At 44.6% G+C, this 20,527-nt stretch overlaps 1 protein-coding gene across 1 annotated transcript in view; it reads left to right on the forward strand.

The window, feature by feature from the left end:
- MSN (moesin) overlaps positions 1–20,527 on the forward strand; it is a 48,139-nt gene that overhangs the window by 14,444 nt on the left and 13,168 nt on the right. Inside the window, exon 2 of the mRNA XM_074600264.1 lies at positions 13,742–13,825. Within this exon, the coding sequence (XP_074456365.1) occupies positions 13,742–13,825 (84 nt within the window). The remainder of the gene's footprint in view (positions 1–13,741; positions 13,826–20,527) is intronic.

The raw sequence follows: 20,527 nt of genomic DNA on the forward strand, positions 1-20,527 counted from the left end.
AACTATCATCTGCCCTTAACTCTGCATTTTAAGGGTGGTATGTGATGGACCCGTATTTAAAAGGAACACGTGTTAATAGGCATGTTACTTGACCACTGGGATCCCTGGGAATTTAGTGACGTCTTGATGCATGCATCTAGGTCTCAAGTTCAACTGAAGTTTATCAGGCATTCTTTTCAAGTAGCCCAATTTCAAACAATGTATTTCAAGAGGTGTATGAACATGAACTCGGGAGTGTGCATTTAATTGCAGCCTTTAATGGACTAGATCAACTTGGCTGCATGTTTGAAAGCTTTGATAGTTTGCTGCCGCTCTAAAGTTTTGCTCCCATCTGTGTGTTCCTGCCTTGCCCTGCCTTGGATAGTCCAGCTCAGTAGTGCATCAGTTCTGTTCTCCTTGCTCAGCCAAAAACTGTGCTAATGGCATGTGGCTTGATGAGGGATAAATCTCACCAAGGGGTTGTGTACTGCAAAGGGTAAAGCAGGAGTGCCTGGGAGTGAGGAATAAAAAGTGGTTCAATAGCTTGTCCCATCTTGTCCAACTGTACCCAAAAAGCCATTTTACCCTTCCCTCTCCCTGTAATCTGTGCCGGGAGTGGTGCCCTTCTGTAAGTGTAATGAATGGGACCAACGAAATGGTTCTGCTGGAAAAAATGACAGATGAGTTATTCTCAGCCTGATTCATTCTTTGGTCCTGCTTGTGGCGTAGTCATGGAGCGTGTCAGTATGAACCCAAAGAAGGCAATGGGAGGGTGCGGGCCGTTTGGGATGGTTCACGGTGGTGGTGGGACCTCACCCTGCGTGAGCTGGCACCGCTCCTGTGGCTCCGGAGCAGCTCTGTGCCCGCTGGACACGGGTTCTGTGTATCCTGGTGGTGTAGCTGCTCTCCTCTATATTAGGAAAGCTCAAGTGCTTGAACTAGATGGAGCTTAAAATAACAAAAGGTACTTCAGCAATCACAAGCTGGTCTCTTATAAACTATGTACAGTCCCAACAGAGCTATTAAAAACCTAAAAATAGGTTGGTGGCGAGGAAAGCAAATGTGGGTGGGGAAGCTGAATATTAAAAAGAAATGTAGAACTGAGCTGTTTCAGGGAAATCCTGCATTTCGGGGAACCATGACCTAAATAGATATGAAAAGGCAGCCAGCCTAAATGAGACCCTGTACCGAAGGGAAGTTGCAGGATTTGTCTCGCACGCTGGAAATGATAAAACTGAAAATCACAGGATGATGAAACAGCTTTACCTCACGCTTGACTGTGCCTGCAGTTAAATTTGGAGGGATGGCTCATAGTCTGGGCAGTTCAGATCCCACAGTAAGGCTGTGTTCTAGCTCCTAGAAGTCTGGCTATTGTTCAGATATTCAGTGAGGGCTGTGAGCTGGCCAAGAACTTGACGTGCCACACCCCGGCAGTGCTTGGGATGTGTGAAACAGGCAGCCCTGTGTTCGCCTGCCCCTCTCCTTACCACTGAGCCGAAATGCGAGGTGGCTCTTGGTTGGAGAACGGAGAAGCACATAAAATGGATAAGCACGCTTCTGACTTCATCCACGCACGAGAATCCTTGGGAAGAAAGAGCTCAGTCACAGCCGTTATCTTCATGCTGTTTTCCCTGTGGCAAACCTCTTGAATGATAAGCAGAGTGTCTGAGCATAGCTTTTTTTTATTTGCCCTCAATTCCAAGTTACCTCTAAGACAATTCTTAATCGCAGGTGAATTTAGAGAACCTTTATGTAGGGAATGAGTGTTTAGTCTATTAGCTCATGAACCTTAAGTACTTACTGTACATGTGGTGCCTTTATGCAGCTCACACTTGTCTTGTTAGCATCCTGTCTTGACCTTGTTTTGAGCCCCTTCCAGCAAAATAGCTGCTTGTAATTTTGGCAGACATCCACTGGATGCTAGGTTTGGAAAGCTTATTGGCTGTCTGGAACTATGTCTTGGCTACCAGGCTTGTCTGCTTAACCCCTTGAACTGGGGCTTTGCAGCTGTTAAACCGTATTGGGAAATCCCCTGCCTTTGGAACGAAGCTTGGGAGGGAAGAAACTAAAGTACGGCAAGTTTAGGGGTGGGGGAAAAGCTGCTCTCTCAGAGCCTTCTCAGAAATGCTTCCAGTGGCGGTGGGGAGCGTTAGGACCATTTTTCTGGTTGAGTTACTGCAGGAGCAGCCCGGATCATAACGCTTGTGTGCGGCGTGTGATTTAAGGGGCAGGGGCACAAAATACTTGTTTGTAACCTGTGACTAGAACTGCTTAGGAGGGGCACGCAATAGCTGCGAGGAATGTCACCCGTACCGCTGCTGGCATCTCAAACACGCCCACTGCCCTGCTGGCTGCCTTTGAGTGCAAGAGCTTTAGCTGGGGATGTGGTTAAGCTCAGACATGTGAAGTACAACTGCCAACCCCACTACTAGGGTGCGGAGGCCATAATAGGCATATACAATTTCTCCAGAGAATAGCACCTTCTAACAGGGACAAAACAAATAGATGTTAAACAAAACAAAAATATTCCCAAAACAAAATGCAAAGCTACCCGGAGTGTAGAAGTTGAATGGTGGCAACTGCGTACGGCTAGATTTTGCTTTGAGTTTTACTTCCTCATCCAGATCTTATGGAAAAGGGGTCAGGGTTTTCCCTCATGATTTTTTTTTTTAACTTCTTCTGGGTTTTTGACTAGTAAAGGATGTTCTCTCTGAGTAGCTCAAACAACAGGTACAAAAATAGTTATTCTAAGGGCCTCTTCAGACGAGCTCTAAAGAAATGGCAAGTGGCAACGTTAATGGCTTGGAACAGCTACAGGAAAGCAAAGGGAGGTGCATGAGGAATCTATTTATGAGAAAGGAAATGGCAAAAATAGAGGAATTGATGATCCATTGCACAAGGGTGTGAGTAGGTTGTGTAATAAGTGGCATACAAGTATCTGGACTTGACTATAAATTTGGGGATCCACCCATGGCTTCTTTTGCTGGCTTAGTACTCTCATCTCGCAACTCCTTTTGTCAAACTGAAACTTGTCCGCCCTCTGGACAGGGCGGCAAGCTGCTGACAACCACGGTGTTGAAACACCACTGGTAGGATGTGACTACTCGCTATCTGCTTCATTGAAAAGGAAGGAATTGTATTCAAGTAGCTTTAACTTGGAAACATGTCACTAATGATTTCAGAAGCCATGCGGTGTAGGGAGTAGGGGAATTCCCCATCTCTCTCTTCTTTTTTTTTTTCTTTTTTTTAATTGTTTTGAATGAATAACTTTGTAGTAATCTTCTTATAAAGTAGAACTTTTATTCCTGAAAAAGTTGCTTGCCCAAATCAGATCACTAATTAAATTGGGTAAATTATGCCTCCAGAGTTCTAAAATGCCGAGTTCTCCAACCTATTAAGAAGCATTGGCACAGCCCTGCCTTTGCGTGGCTTGGAATTCTTCCATTACTAGTGTGTGCTCACTGGTACTAACTGGAGAAGGCAGCTCTGGACCTTTGAAACATTGATTATGGGAGAACTGAAAAGTTGGGGAAAGGTGGGTGAATGAAGGCCCCTAAAGTAAGGCAACTGTAAACATCAGCCCCTTTGCATAAGGAAAAAAAGGAAATAGTATATGTGTAAGGAAGTTTTTGAAGCCCTCTTGTGAGCTCTGTAATGTGGTTTGAAGGAGATCTCATTTTTTTTTTTTTTTAGAGACTGTCCTTGGGGGTAATAAATCTGATTTTCCACCACTCAAGGTAAAAAAAAAAAAAAAAAAGCCCTAGTTTATGTAAGGATGCCTGAAGTAGACTCCCTGACTAGATATGAGTAAGTGATCTCTGGGCCGCTGGAGATGTCCTGTAAGGAGGATCCCCTCAGGCCCCGCTTGTTACGCTGTACTCGGGCCCCTCCGAACACTCGGTATTGATCAGTTACAAAGGGGGACTTCAACACGAAGGTCATTGTGGCTTCTCACACTTGGTCTTGAGAACCAGAAAAGCAGCAAAATACTGCTGTGTTGCTCTGCTCTGTAGGCATTACCTTTTCAATGGCAGCAAGTGTCTTCAAGGAAACCGATATTTTCATGGGAACATTCCTGTTTACCACTGGCTGCATGGAAGAATTTTATTTTTCTTATCTCTGGGAGATGAGCAGTCCAAATTCGTCTCAAAATAGTCTCTTCTGTTAACAGCCCGACACATACATATTTGGGACTCTGACGCTATGGTGCGACAGGGTTTATATTAAGATAAATCACTTGGTTTCCTTTTTTGAAACTGACTGCTTTAGCATTATATTTTGTACCAGATTTTTAAAGCCACTTTAGCCAATCTCTTCTTGCCCTTTTCAAGAATAGGGATTGGCTCTTTCAGCCGCTGGGTGCAGTGCCTGCTATAAACCCTGTCAGAAAACTTGTATAGTAAATGCTGTTGGAGTGGACACAATCAGCTTATTTTGAACCCCTTCGTTTGGGGTTCTCTGCACTTCCAAGCTCCACGTGGGGCAGAGGTACTTCTGAAAACTTCCATGTTGGTCACCGAGTGCTAGAAGAGTGGATAACCTGCAGCGTGGCTTTTCAATGGCTTCCCCCTGCCCCGTGTTAAAAAATCAGTGCTAGAAAGGTGAGTTTTGCTGGAAGTTATGGGCCGAGCATTTTCTGTGCTGGCAACACCCCCTCTGTGTCGTGCTGCAGCGAGAGAAGTGTCAGATGCATACTGGTGTGTCTCGGGGCACGTTTGGCTTCCTGCAGCTCGGGCGCTCCCCCCTCCACCCATTCTCGGTTCAGTTTCTGCAAGCGGACCCTTCAAAGTGTGAACTTTCTCAGTCTTGCCTTCTGGGGCTCCGGCTCGCTTCCTGTGGCAGCCCTTTCCTCTTGCTGTCCTCAACAGCTTGGCTCCTGAAGCTGTGTGAAACCAGCTTGCCGCCCACAGAGGCCACCGTGCCTTGCTGGGGAGTGAGAGCAACCGGTGGAGGTGGAGTGGGGGGGGAACGTGACTCTAATGTGACTTCGTTAAGGTGTGGCTCCACAGCGATTTCCAAATCATAGAATGGTTTGGGTTGGAAGGGACCTTAAAGATCACCCAGTCCCACCCCCCTGCCCTGGGCAGGGACACCTCCCACCAGACCAGGTTGCACCAAGCCCCGTCCAACCTGGCCTTGAACCCCTCCAGGGATGGGGCAGCCACAGCTTCTCTGGGCAACCTGGGCCAGGGGCTCACCACCCTCACGGTAAAAATTGTCTTCCTAATATCTCATCTAAATCTCCCCTCTTTCAGTTTGAAGCCATTACCCCAATCTAAGCTGGATTGCTGCCATGCTTCTTCACAGGGAAAGGAATAAAACCACCGGAGTACAAATCCAGTTAGATTCAGCCCAATTGTTTCCCTGACTGGGTTTACTGGTGCTCACATGAGCACAGGACTGTGCAGTGAGGTTGTGCTGCAGCAGTGGCATCTCCCCTGCGGAACGCAGCTCAACACCTCCATGGCTTCAGAGGGCACCAGGGCCAACAGAAGTGCCTGTCCTTCTGGGACATCAGCTGGTGGTGCCTTCTCCCAGCTCTTCTTCAGTTTATCATTTGGCCAGCTTGCTTGTGTATGATAATCACGCTGCGATTCAAGTGACTTGCTCTTCTATCATTTTTAGTTCAAATGCTGACCGAAGTATGAGACGTTATTGATGAGCCCTGTCTGCCACTTGATTTTAAATTGTGGAAGTTTGTTGGTTTGGTTTTTGTGTGTTGTTTTTTTTTTTTTAAGTGAATTTATTAATATATGTGGTATACGTAGTGTAGAGCAATATATTGCATATGTGGCTGAAGGGCTCTGCATATAGATCCAATGGTTATGGACTCTCCTTGAGGACTCGGATCTAACATTTGTGATCTCTAGGTCAGTCAGCAGCAATCCGCACTTCCCAGGGGCATCTGGAGGATGCTGACAGCTCCTCAGGTTTTGGTCTAGAGCCCAGTGATGTGTGTTTCATAGCACGTTACATGTATGATCTCCTCCATCCTTCTGCAAGGGGGTGGTGGTGGGGATAAGGCCAGAAAAAAATAAATGTTGCTGAAGCCAGTAAGTGGAGCTTCTTTCTGTGCTTCCCGTCTACAGTTCTTGATGTCTCTGTCAAAGCTGAACTCAAAACAGTGGTTGAGCCCATTAATTGAGATTGGAGTATCCAGTCCCTTGTTCCTTTTGTTGCTGGCTGCTTACAGAGGAGCTGTCCTCCCTCTGCAGGTGACTTCTAATTTAGTTTTATTATAGGTGCAAACTGAAATGTCCCTCAGTAGGCACGGAGCTGTGTAATTCAGCATTAACAGTGGGTGAAATCTTACTGTAAGCTTCACGTAAACCTGCCATTTCTCGCTGAGTCAGTTACAGTTGGCATTTCTTGTGCTCTAATGACAGCCATGTGTGTCTTGTTCATGTAAAGCAGTCTGAGGCTTGTAATATTGAGCTAGTTTTAAATGGTGGTTGGGTACATAAGGTAATTTAGCGCATAAGGAAGGCAGTAAGATCCTCAGGCATCTCGGTACCTTCAGAAATTTGATCCACAGTCTATAGGTGACTGTCCTGTGTTACATATTAACATACAGCAGGTGCAGGCAGTTGGGATGTGTTTGTAACTAGTGTATTGCTGAAAGGTACAGTCAGCTCCGTATCTGTCTGGCTCTGTCGGAAATGACATTAAAAATAGCCCCAACTGAATAACTGACAACTACTTCTGCAAAATGAGCTTAGATGCTGTGCTGTCAAATGTGCAAAGAGAACAGGGGATGGGAGGGGAAAGTGCAATTATTTATTTCTTATTTTCCCCCTCCTCTTACAACAATCAAGGGGGTGTCATATATCTGGGAAAATGTTTTCAGATAATGATCCTTTGCTTGTGTCCATTTTTAGTCTTAGCATAAGATGACCAGAAGATGTCTGAGCAAAGAAGCTCAGTTTTTCTGTAGCATCAGCTCTTTGTCTTCAGGCTCTGCCCTAAAATCATTAAGGATTCTTTGAAGGGTGAGTTTCTGCTGCAGGCTGTAGTTAGGTACCAAAGCAAAGCCCAGACATAATGGGTGCCTGGAAGGGTGATGTTACAACACGTTCTATAGCACATAAGTCATGCTTCTGGCTTGCTGGTACGAGGCGTGTCAAAGGTGGGCAAGCTTCCTCCTCCACTGTATTGTATGGAGACTTCATTCAAGTTGCTGTAGTAGGGTGGAATGGGACACCTTCCTTGGCCTTGTTGCCTTGTTCCTGTGGCTCCAGTCGAATGAGGGGTGCCAAGTCCCCAGCTGAGTGGGTAGGAGGGCGGTAGAGAGGGCTGGGAAGCTCCCGGGAGCCATCGGAAGGGTCGATGCTCTCTCTGGGGGCTGCCATGTGGCACCAGGACTGGTGCCCGGGATGTGCCTGCTGGCTGTTCTGCTCCCTGATGAGCTTAGGGGTATGAAAAGGCCCTTTAAGGCTGTTGGAAGGGGGCTTGGTTTAACTAAGTGTAATCCCTTTAGAAATTGCAAGCGCTTTCACATGACCCGATTCCAGCCTCACCCTGACACAGAGGACCCCGGGCTGTTCGGGCAGAGCGCTGGCACTGGGGAAGGAGCCAGATGTCTGTGAGTATTGCTGGTGCTGAGGGTGGGGGGCATTTCCTCAGATGCTCTTCCCAGGCCGTGCAAAGCGTGATGCCCTGGTACACTCGGCGGGGTCAGCCTGCGACTCCTGTCCTCGCAGTGGGGCCCGTGTTGGCTGGCTGACGTGGTGGGAAGCGAAGTACAGCCCTGGGGAGCATGTGTCCTCCAGAAAACACTTGTATGTTTGAAGGGACAGGGCAATAATTCTCGTTATACTTCCTATACTGTTGCTAATCTTGCTGAAAGCCAAAACTGGGAAGGTTTTTAGATTACTGGGGTGCCACACGGGATCTTGAGTTCAGAGTTCATGCAAGTCCAGCTGGATTTGGTGTGCTTCTCTGATCAGAGCTAGTAGAACTGAAGCACAGTGCTAGTCTAGCGTCTTTACCTGCAGTAACTGGGTGAACTGGTGCCCTATAGTTTGGAGGGCCTATAAAGGGTGGCCTGGAATTTCTTCTTCACTGAACTTATTTCTGTTCCATAACATTGGAATGAGCTATAAAGTAGGACTTTTCCCTATGCCACTTTCTCCAGAAATAGTCCACTTGGTGGCTTGAACCTGGGAAGCACACATATCTGAAGCTTGAAACCTCCAGACCCGCAGGGTAGAACAGCTTCCTTGCATTCAGGAAATCCAGGGAGGAAAGAAGCTTTAGCTCAGGGTCAGGGTTTTGTAGAGGTTGGTGCTCTGTTGTGCTGACTCTACCTATTATTCTGACATGAATTTCCTAGTGCTCTGTTCCTGTCTCAACTTAAGGCAGACAGAGTTGTCTGTTCTACCTCTTGCGCTGCTCAACACACTGGGGCATTAGTACGAGTAATACATCCGTTAATTAGTGTGATGGTATCAGCCTTTCCTGTTTGTCCTGTCATATGCAGCTACAAATTTTCATCTTAGGAAGTAGTTATAGCAGATTATTAGTAGGGCTCGCTCAGAGACCTGGAAGATAAGTGATAATCGTTACTGCTAGTAACTTAGAGGGAATCTCAGGCTTGAAGGTATATGGGCAATGTTAAAATTTCTGAAAAGACGTTGCAGATAGGCGCCTGGTACCGCTGTTTAGTAAGTCTGTCTCCTGTCCTGTAGCTTGTGAAAGCTTTTGCCTATCAAAAGGAGCTTTCTTTGGCTGCAGCTGCTCCGGGGGGCTGCAACAGCGTCTCTTCCATGCAAGAGGTTCTGTCTGTGCAGGCGGTCGCACCCTCACCGCGACACTGTCCTTGGCAGCAGGAAGCTCTTTAATACGCTCTGCTAGTGACAATCTTTAACGGTGCTTAGACTGGTAGAACAATGGTAATTCGTCAAATAGAGAAGAGGAAGAGTTGCTAGGTTTCTAGCTCTTTCCTGTAGCTGTTATGAAATGAATCAGTAAAATATGGGCTTCTTTTCTTAAGTATTTTTTAGCTTGGTGAGTGTAAATTTGCCTGTTGAAATGTGATCCTTGAATTTTCTTGCAACGTGCAGGACGGCCTCCTCTGGAAGCTTTTCACAGAATATTGCTAGCTGTTTGTATGCAAAATAGTATATTAAATGATGATGGAAAGACAGAAGAAGGCTATTTAGAGGCCACTTACTACGGTAAATAAAACTTCTGCTACTTTAAGATCTAAGCAGAATTTAGAGGATGCAGCAGTGAATGCATTATAAATGCTGTGATGAAAAAATAAAGTGAGTTGCTTTAAGTAGAATTTGAATATAAATTGCTGCATTAGGATGGTAGCTTTGGTAAATCTGTTGATGATGAAATCCAGTAAGTCTTCGAAGAAAAAAAAAAAAAACCCACCCTCCTGAGTGTTGAAAGTTTAAGACAAAAGTTTACTGACAATAAATTTTGGGAAAGGGGTGTAGTGTACTTGGGGATGAGTGCTGCCTTTGTGGACCTTGCGATCTGATCCCTGGTGGGCAATGTCTTTTCTCTTTTTTTTCTTTTTTTTTTTTTTCCCCCACCGTATTTAGTCCTATTCCTTACATCTCAGCAGTGTGTACCTTACCTGTGATGGAGCTATATTTGTATATGCTCAGCGGTCCAAGTTGATTATCTCATTGAGGACTATTTTATTCTGTTTGCAACCCAAATGGTAAGTGTGATGGTGGTTATACTAGCCCTCAAACCGAGGAAAACCTCACTAGATGGCTTAGAAATACAAAGTGTAAAAGCTTAGTGCTAATGAATCTTGAGGCTTTTCTTAGAATAAGTATTGATGGTAAACTAGATAAATGGTTTAAAACTGCTGTGGCAGGGTAATTCTCGAGGCAAACAAGAGTCTAAATTATGATGGGACTGGATCGTGCGGGCTTTCTTCTGGTAGAGCACTCTTGTTGTGTAACCCTTGTGTAACATCTGTGTTGGGCAGTGCTCGGCTGTGAATGCCTCAGTAAAAGTGGTTTTACGAAAAGTAAGGCCTCAGGTGAATGAGGAGGATGGAGGTGAACGCGCAGTGCCTGGCACTGGGTTGTCAGGTAGAGGTTATAGCGGTCTGTGGTTCACTCCTTGTACTCAGAGCTGCAGGCAGAGCACAGAGGATCAGCGAGACTGCCTTGCCGTCGGTGAGGTGGCCCCTGGGTATCTTTCCAAACGTAGCTCCCTTGGTGCTTGTTTTTTCAGCATTTTTACATGCTAGGAGACCCAATTAGTATTTCTGTGCCGGTACGCAGGCTCTTGAAATGAAACAAAACCCTCGATAAGTGTGCATCTGCTCTGAAGTACTGTCAGGCCTCTTATCTGCTAACTGGGAGTGGAGAGCAGTGCCTCCCACCACCTGAAACGGCAGAAACCTTACTTTGTTTTTCTAGTTCGCAGCAACTGGCTCAAAAAGAAAAAAAAAGTGGCTTGGTTTGGGGGGGAAAAACTCTTTGTATGTTGTTTCCACACCAATTGCGCTTCACAAAGCGCAGTTTTACAGCAAACTAACTTCTTAGCCAAGTATTAAAGTACTACGAAACTAGTGGTTAAAATGTCACCGCTACAGCCCGGGACATGTCCCCAGCTCGGTCTTCTGACAGTTAACAGCAATTCGCTGTTGAACGTGTTAAAACTCTGTTCGGATCAGGGAAGCTAGCACTGCCGGGGTGTGGTTCTCTAAAGCACAAGCCTGTTTCCTGTGGTATCTTAGCTCATGCTGTCTTCTAAAATAGCAAGTTGCAAGTGCAAACCCCATTCAAGACTTTGCTGCTCCTAAACCTTAGGTTTCTGCTCATCTTGAGCACAGGGGGCTCCTACTAAGAGGAAAACGGTTTATCTCTTCCTGTCGAATGTGCTAATTGAAGGCTGATAACTGGTCAGATAGCCTAAGTGCGTTTAAGTGAGCGACAATGAAAGAATTTCACTGGTTCCAGCATGGGGCCTTATTTTACTGTGCTAACAGAGATGTGAGTCTTACAAAAAAAGTATTCTGCATGAATTATGAGGATAGTTGCTGCCGCAGCTTTATTTTAAATTTTAAGGTCTGATTTGCTCCGAATAGCTTAAAAGCTCTTCAGGCACAGGCTGCAAAGAGCTGCCACAGATGTTTCAGTTCTGTTTTCTAGTGCTTCCTCTGTGCTCAGGCACTGCAGTGTTCAATCACCTATGCAGGTGGTATCAGATAAGAGTAGCTACTATGTTTTATCCATAAACAGTAGAGCAAAAAGACTTATTTTTCTTTCACTGTAGCTGGAACATTAGTGTTATAGGTGAACAGGAAAGACTTTAAAACAAACAAAAAGCAACCTGTTGCTTAATGGCTCATTTAATGTAACCCCTCTTGCACTTAGACATGGCTTATGGACATCTTTGCTGTCACTGGTAGGTGTGCTGGGCAGGTTGGGCTTACAAGCCAGCATTCTTTCTGGTAGAGGAGACTGCTTCCATGTATACGGAGCAAAGCTGTTTTGGGGAGCATTCAGCCGTTCTAGCAAGCAGCTGGATTCCCGGTTCACCAAAGCACCGTGAAATTGCCAGTTGTCAACACGTAGGATCTGAGGAAAATAATTTTGGGAAGGTATAGCAAGGGAACTCAAGGCAACTGCATGCTATTGAAAGCTGCTAATATTAAACAAAGCTTGATTGCTTATGAGTTTAGGTCACTTGCTCTTTCCTTGCTACTTCTACGGGATGGTTTTTCCTCATTTTGAGTTCATTGTGTCAGAAGGTTCAGAGGGTTTCAAAACCAACTTATTCCTTGTCTGCTCGTTCACAATGTCATTGCTCCAATAATGTCTAAATAGCATTCCTTATGCATGCAACAACTAGAACTGCAATTCTTCTAGACTTCAGCTTTGCTGTGCTGAGCCCACCTTTAGCCTCTCCCAGAATATACTTCAAACTTTAGCTAAACTTAAAACAAGAAAACCTTTAGGTTCATCATGAGGGGATGTCAAGTACAAAATAGTGGTGTGCTCAAGTAGGTTTTTTGGGAAACTTCAAAATGTATTTGGATGTAGTGGTCTCTTTTGGCACTTGACTTAGACTTAACTAGCAGACCATTTCTTGCTTATGGAAAAAACAACAACCCTGGTTGTAGTCCTCGTGCAGTCTGCTGCTGCTTTCTTAGTTAACAAAATGTGAAATAATTGTCTGTATACTTGGTAGAAACGCAGGGATCATAACTGGCTGCGATCATATCAGTAAAGGGTGGTTCCTTGAATATTTCTCTGCTTACTCAAGCGTTTTTTGGTCTCTAGTGTCATGTGGTTGGCTTATAGTCTAAAGGCGAGTTTGAGTTATTCTTACTAAAACTGTTCACAGCATAATTCCCTCCACCCCTGAGCCCTGGAAGGGTGCTGGAGTGTGCTAAGAGGATTGATTGCACTAAAGAGCAAATAAATTAAGATTTGTTGATGTGGGGTAAACGGCTGTTGGCAAGAAGGAGAACTATGAATGCAAGGCCTTGGTGTGCTGTGAACATCTTATCTGTACAACTTCAGGTTTTGAACCTTTCCTTTGATGGAAAAGCATTAGAACAGGTTGATCTGAAATATCTGCAGTTTGTGTTCATAAATTGTGAAATGTCTTTACCTTTTTCAGTTGATAGGTATGCAAATAGAAATGAATTCTCAGGTGGTTTGGTGTAGTTGCAGGCCTTACTTTGCCTCTTCAGAAGTTAAGGCATCTGTGTTGAGGTAGGAGCGTTCCTGTCTACCCCTAAGGATCTACACAATGTTTTCCAGTAATGGTGAGGAGTTGTGAGTGGAATTGGCTATGGCTTGCACTGATCTCTGAGGTGAAATGCCTCTGGTGTTTAACTTGCTTCATGAGAACTATTGGTGAAAGATGTGCAGATGTCTCCCTGCTTCTGTGGGATGAAGCTGCAAACTCCATTGCTGCAATCCCTTGCCACTTTCGTTTCGCATGTGAAAACGTGATGGTGAGACTTCCCTGTCAAGATAGTGTGTCATATAATGTTTCTTCTGGAAGACCATTCATAATCTTACTACTTGCATCTAAGGTTAATACTGTCATAAAGTCTTGACTGCAATATTAAATTACACCTAAACCATTTCTGCAGTGTTTAGAGATCTTTCACCGCCCTGAAAGAATTGGAAAGCAGTAGGCAGTTATATAGAGATACTTCTGCTGCTTTGTGAAGTGTCTGCACGTACTAGTGAATATGTTAGTTCAGCATGCATCCTATTTGCCTTAGCGCATGAGATTGTCTTTGTGTCCTCACTGCTTCGTACCTACAGCCCTTGGGGCTTATTAGGGGTTGTGCCTTATAATTTCTCCAAATACCCATGGAGACGGGAATGATATTAGTATTGACTAGTGCTAGGTTGTTAATGCTTCCAGGGAGTTCCTTGATGTCCATCCTTCAAATGGAAGGGTTGGATGTCTGGTGGTGTGTACTGAGGTCTGGAACATCTCTGCTTTTGTGAAAGACACCAGAATGTTCTAGACTAGAAATTCAACTTCATGAGCTGTGAATGGCTCTCACGTGTCAGTATATAGATGGGCATACAAGCAGGAACAGGCAGGATAAACTCGTACGCTGTGAAACAGGAAAGTTTTATATTCTACAGAGAAACTAGGAACACCATGCTGGCAGGGCAGATGACTTTGTACCTGCTGGCAGTGAAGTTCCTAGAGGCTTGGGAGCTGGTCCCTGGCTGTATGCAGATGTTGGTCTTCGTTATTGGGTAGCGTCACTTAGAGGTTGTGTTGTAATGATGCGTTTTCTGTCTTCCAGATCAGTGTGCGTGTTACCACCATGGATGCTGAGCTGGAGTTTGCCATCCAGCCCAACACTACAGGGAAACAACTCTTTGATCAGGTAAGTGATGAAGATCTAAAGTTGATAGAGGTGATGTGATTCTATTAAGGCAGCAACAAACAATTTCTAAAGGACTTCAAAGATTAGGTGACAGTGTGTATAATAACTTCAAGAGAACTCAGCGTGGTAAGAAGTTATACCTTTTTTCAAAACTACTGCATTTTTGAATCTCCAATAATGTGTTAGGCGGTATTCTTACCTCTAGTGAACCGAATTTATGGTATAGCTCATAACAATAATAATTGGAAAGCGGTAGATGTCTGCAGTCATAACTTGTAAGACAAGGAAAGTCTTAGGAGGTAGCTAGTAAGCTATCTTTGGTAGGCTTACTTGCAAGCATTGTGTAATTGTTTTCAGAGTAGTTGGTCTTTAAAATACGAGAGGCTTAGCTGGATTTCAAATATTGCTGCAACCCTTAAGTGCAGATGAAGTGATATTCTATACTCCCATCAAAGCCTTGAGGGAAATCTTAAGAGAAGTTCTGTACTATACGGCTGTCTTCATCTGGATGCTTCTTCCTCTGCGTTCGCTGGCTAGGCACACTTCCTCCTCCTTTGGCCAGAACAGAAGCAGGGAGGCATGTGCAGCCCAAAGTTGGAGCAGCTGAAGACAGTCATTATCAATTGTAGCGGCTGAAACTTTGACAGGCTCCAGTGTGTTTCTCTGCTGTAATCCTGAAGGCCATGGATTTGCCTCTTGGAGGAAAATCTGAACAGCAAGTTCATAGCTTAAAGAAAAGTAAAATAAATCTTGGATTATTGACAAGACGAAGGAACTGCCAGACCAGATATGTCAGCTATGGGTGTGGTTCAGTAATGCTGAGTGTTCTGGGGCCAGCTCTACATAGTACCTATTGTAATGAAGAGAGAAACTTAAGGGCTGACCCACCCTTAGAAGTCAGCTATTTTATTTGGGGCTAGCAAACCTAATTTAAATCTTTTTTTAGATTTTTAACCACAAACTGCTACTTTCTCATACTCAGCTGGATGATTCAACACTAGATATTATATTGCTCTTTGCAGCCCAGCCCTGAAACGGAGGGAATAGAGTGAGATCCTAGGCTTTACTGAAAGAGCATCCATTCATAATGGGGAAAAGCAGAAAGACTTTCAGGAAAGTTCGGAGTTGCATGTAGTTCTTGGCTGTCTGTGTGTTACTATGTAGTAGCTCCTACGTATTTTACTCTCGTGTGGTCTCAAATCTGATAGTTTTTGATTGATAGAAATGAGAGCTGGATTCTGTCCAGAAGCCATGTGTGCAACATGGAACTCCACCACAGTTAGTTCATGGGAACAAATGTCAATGAAGCTGAGGTGACATACCCCCACATTCATCAAAAGGTGAACTGTTTTTTTTGGAGGGGATGTTCTTCATGTGGGTGCTTCCCATGATTTTTTTTTTTTCAATATCTGGTTTCTGACATTATCCAAGCAAAGCACTAGGTGCTAAGAAATTGTACTACTGAAGTCAGTGGCATTTTTAATAAACATGGCTTGTTGTGGTTTGTCTTTTTTTTTTTTTTAGTCAGCTTTAGACCATCTGCAGCTTCTGTTGAAAACTGACATTGTGGTGGCAGACTTGGGCTTCAGCAGCTTGTCTCTGTTTGAGAAGCATCTGATCATGTTTCCAGTATGGGAACTCTCTCTGTCTTAGTAATTGATTTCACTCCTTTGTGTCATGTTCTCAAACAGCTGCACGTTCTTCTCCCTGCAGCGTGTTTCACACAGCACCTGTCTAAACAGAAGTTTTATTGGCTTCTTTTTCCATAGTAAACACTTTGCAAAGGGAGAAAACAAATGCTGTTGTAAAACTAAGTTTCTAAGTTGCTAATGCAAATGAGGCAGTGTTTAGTTCAGCTAAATTGGGTTGTAGGTGGAGCTGGAAGAGGAAATACAGTCGGGGAAAAAAGTATCTGAAGCTAGCTGTTAAACACTTGCGATTTCTAAAAGGTCTGATGGACGCCATCTCTTTATACTGTCCATCTATCACACTCCCTGGAATGAGAATTAAACTGCTTTCTACTGCCTAGCACACAAGATATCCTTGTGGAGGTGGTGATGCTGGTTCCTGGTAGGATTGATACTGAAAGAAATGTCCTCACCAGTGGCTTTGGGTAAATGATTTCTCAAAGACCTAGCGCAACAGTGCAGGGTGGGACAGTTAGTGTGGGACCACCGTGGTGATGGTAGGAAAACTAACCTTCTGCCAAGGCTTGAGGATGTTGTGAGCAGTGAAGTAAGGGAGCTGGCAGTAGATGTGGGGATGTCAAAAGTCTTCCACCTCTAGCATGAATTAGGAGTTTTGGAGGCCACTGCTGTGTGAGCGGTCGAGGAGCCTAATCCCAGCCTCTGTCACTGCCCTGAAATCTAATCATTGCCCCTTTTCAATTAAGGAAACTAATTGCAAAGGAGGTAGCTATTCAGCTCCTGACACATGACACAATGGAAAATGTTTCATCTTGGTCTCTCAAGGTATATATACATCAGACTTGTCTGTTCGTCCCTTTTTTTTTATGGAAAATTGAAGGCTCTTTTCTATTGCAAAAGAGACTTCATAGTCGGACTTGCACACAGAGGAAAGCAGGTACTACTTGTATATGGACATGCTCAAACAGATTATTGATCTTTGCATAATGAACTAACTGAATACCAAACCAGAACACGAGAGCTTCTAGTGAGCTGACAGTAAATACTAAATTTTGCTCCCTTTAGTACGGGGATGGGGTTTAGCATATATTGTCAGCTGGCATATATCCAGTATGTTTCAAATGGCTGAGCTGTTGGTGTGGATTAGTTCCTGTAAAGAGATAGTCCAGAGCTGTTCTCCCTGCTGACACCGCTGACGGGGACCAAGCGGGGACTGTGTCTGTCCTGAGCTGGTCTTGGGCCCTAAGATGGGGGGATGTGTAAGAACAAAGTTATGGCTGTTCGTTTTCTAGCTCTTGGAATTGCTAATCTAGTATTTTCTGCATGATGCTGGTTCTGAAAAAGGAGCTGCTTTCATCAGTGCTTTTTTGAGGGAAGGGAGAGTTCCTCTACAAAGCAAACTTAGGGCTTTGCTGTTGCAGCAAATTGACCTTCTGGTGTGAAACCTGACTTTTGACTCTTTCACAGAAAAAAAAAATAAGATTTGTTGCACATTTTTGCCCCAGAGTGCACTTTCACTTTGAGCTGTCAGTTCTGAGTTAAGCAAAAAGCAAGCTGCTAAGCATTACCAAGGTTTCTAGCTGCACAGCTACCTTGGTGCATGCCACTGGCTCTGTTCAGTAAGATTTAGGTAGTATTTGTTTCCACCTGTTGTGTATAAAGGTAGATAAATAGATTCGTTGTGCCACGCATAATTCTGACCTACTTTGAAGAGGATTCAGAAGACTTCTGGAAAGCTTGTATCTAGGTAGTAGCTTCACGAGGAGGAACAGTTTGAGTCTAAAGTTCTGTAGTAATAATAGGTGAATGGGCTTGAGGTGGAAATGTTCCTGGCTCCCTCTTTCCTGCTTGCTTATGTTCCAAAGAGAATTTTTGTAGTGGTAGAACAGTGCAGATGCCTCACTGCTCTGTTGGAAATCATCTTCTGGCCCAAAGTAGCAACAGCAATAGCTGCTTATTATCCTCTTTTGACCCTTTTCTGTATCAGACTGAAGTGCAGTTGGACTAGAGACTGGTGTAAACCAGAGTGTTGCTTTGCTTTGTGCATCTCCTGCACGTGAAGGATGGGTAAGGAAACTGTTTCTCTGGTAAAACTGCTTAGCTACTTATTGCTGTGGATAGCTTTGAAGTTGTGTGTCCCTCCAGCCTTTCTTTTCCCTCTCAAACTTCCTTTTTCTGGGTAAATTTTCTAGCTTGAATCATCAGATTTTGGCCTGTTGGGGGGCCGTGGGGAGGGTTAGCCTCTACCTTGTACAGGGAGAGAGTAACTAACTTGATTGCCGAAGTGCTCCACGGCTGGCTGGCTGGAAAGCTTTCATGGAAATGCCCTGGTTTAGTGGACGCTGCATCTTACAGGCTCCTCAGGCAGCCTGCGTACAGACTGCTCGCAAAATCCTCAACCGCTTTGACTTCTGCGGTATGAAAACATACTCCCTTCTTCCATGTCCCCCACATGCTCTATGAGGCAGCTTCTCAGATGCTTTGTTTCTGATTGCTTCTGACCTTGGATTCTGCTGGCACCTTGTTCTTTCTTTCATTCCCCTTCAGAGACCTCATTCCTTCTAGTCTCTGGTAGAGCATTCTTAGCTGTCTGCTGCACTAGGGCTGTTGGGTGGTGAGTGCAGTCAATGGCCATTTGATAGGCCTGACATGAGGATCTTTTTAACAATGAATTGTGGTTACTAAACTGCTCGGTCAGTACTTCCCCAACCTAAAATGAACTCTCTTTCTCCAGTTTCAGAACAGATTTGTGCTTAGTGTTCTCTGAGCCTATAGCTGACCTTCAGTCAGAAGGACCTTCAGTCCTTCCAATGCTAGCCTTTGTACACTGCGAAGTCCAGGAGATGGTGGCTTCAGCACGCCACTCCAGAATAAGCCTTTGGAGTAACCAAATGCACCCAGTCTCATTAAAGGTTATCTATGTCCAATTAAAAGCCATGAAGCCAAGTCACAGGTTAAGGAGAAATGTGACATTAGAAAAACTGTAATATCTCTCACTTTGGACTCTGAAAGCGTGTGATTAATCTTCCTAGGAGGTTTTTCCTCAGTTTCCTGAGCTTTTGGGGTGAAAACTAACCTTGTAATAGAAAAGTACACTCAGCTATACATTAAATTGTTAAAACAAGCATCTCTCTGCTCACTCTAAACCTAGCCACTGATGCTGTGTGTTATGTTCAGCATTGAGCCTAATATATAGTGGAGTGGGGGAGTATTCTTTTTTTTTTTTTTCTCTTTAATTCTTAAGGATCCTACGTATTTCATTAAGAGCCAGAGCTCCTGAGATTCTGAGTTCATGTGCTCTGCCCTGGCTTGCTTATCTACTGCAGTGAGTTTAATGGTTTTGTAGAGTACCAGTTTGTCAGTCTCTTCTTTAATGATTGCTAAAGCTTACAACACAGGCTGACCAAATCCCTCTCGCCTGGAGTAACTCCAGCTGAATTGAACTGTGGCTGGAACAAAAGTGGCTGGTCTGTCATGGCCTGTAAACTAAGCTTTGTGAGGAGGGAGGCCGTAGAGAAGCCTTTAGCCTTGGTAAGGTCCTACCTAATAGTGTTTAAATACACAGGAAACTGATCTGGAGCACTTGATATAGTAGATGAAAGCACTGAACCGAAAATGTATTATGGCAGTTTCATGGTAGAAAGCAGCAAGTCTCGGGACAGTGGCCCGTTCCTCCGGCAAACCCCAGAACTCTTGTTTGTGTAATGAAGGCTTGTGGTTGAGTGGTATGGAAACGTGTCTCAAATTTCACAGGAATATGTGGAAACTTGCTGGCTTTTATAAAGCAGTAGTCCAACCAAAAACGGACTGCTCGTTGCTGAGGAGGCCAATGACAAACTGTAATAAGCTTGAAAACTCAAAGAAGATCCTGTCATTTAGCACTTCGGCATTTTAGCGCTTTAAAAGGGAAAGTTAGAAATAAATCCATCAGCCAAATGGAAAGGGAAGAGTTGAATATTTATGGCTGTAGATGGAGCCCATCTTGGGTGTTAAGTTAGGGTACCTGGAAGACCATTTTCTAAGTCATTTTGCACTATGGCATATGAAACTGCAGGTGTGGCACCAGTTCAGAGCCCCTCCCGCGATAAAGTTTGTTAGCAGCTTTCTATCAGAAATACTTGACATGCCTGTCATAGAAAGGGAGAGAGGCCCACTTCATCTTTAACTAGGGCAGCAGGTGAGATTCAAGACAGATTTGTGCTGTGGGATAGCCTGGGATGCTCTGGCCTTTGGCCCAGGAACTAGGTTTGAGTGGAATGGCTTCTCTGCTTGCATGCTTTGGTCTTCCCCGTGTGTAGATAGTGCCTTCGTGCAGGATCCGTGCTTGTTTGCCAGTGTGGTGGTGTATTTCTTGGGCTGAGAATGAGGGCAGTCCTCAAGCATCATCTTGATGCTAAAACCTATGTTTAAGAGGCTGCTTATGGCGCTCTGTCTGCTGTGGGCAGCACTCAATGGCAAGAAAATAGTTTGGAGGGAGATGGGTGAGTGCTGAAGGGAAGGACAGGAAGAGTTATGCAGACCTGGAAAATGTGGAGTAAGGAGAAGTGAGAGAAAAGGTTACCTGGAAGACTCTGTGCTTCTTCTCTGAACAGAAGTAAAAAAAATTGTACTACTGTGTGCTTAGACTGCATGCAGAAGGTGGAGTCACCAGAAATGCACCTTTCCCCTGTGTCAGTAATGCTTAGTAAGTGGAATTTTAAGCTAAGGGGTGCTTGAGGAAGGGCTTTGTCTCGGCTGGTGGAGGTACCGTGGGACAGCTGAATTTTAAGGCTGCCTGTAATCTGTTGCCAGTTGTAGACTAAGCCTTGTACCGCAGGCTAAGGGAGACCCAGGGACTGACATAATGTTCTCCCTGGCACGAGGAAAAGATGTCACTCTCCAGCCGAGAGTGTCAACTTTAGGTATTTCAAGTATAGCGCTCTGTGTTAAACAGTACTCTGTTTTCCTGTCCTCTGTGCCAGCCCTTCTCCATCCTCAGCCACTGCCAGTAACTGTTTGCTTTTTGGAACATCTCACAGTTGGTCGGGGCTCTGAGTGCTGAACACCCCCAAACGTC

Source organism: Larus michahellis, chromosome 9, assembly GCF_964199755.1.
Source record: "Larus michahellis chromosome 9, bLarMic1.1, whole genome shotgun sequence".
In the NCBI taxonomy this organism is placed as follows: Eukaryota; Metazoa; Chordata; class Aves; order Charadriiformes; family Laridae; genus Larus; species Larus michahellis.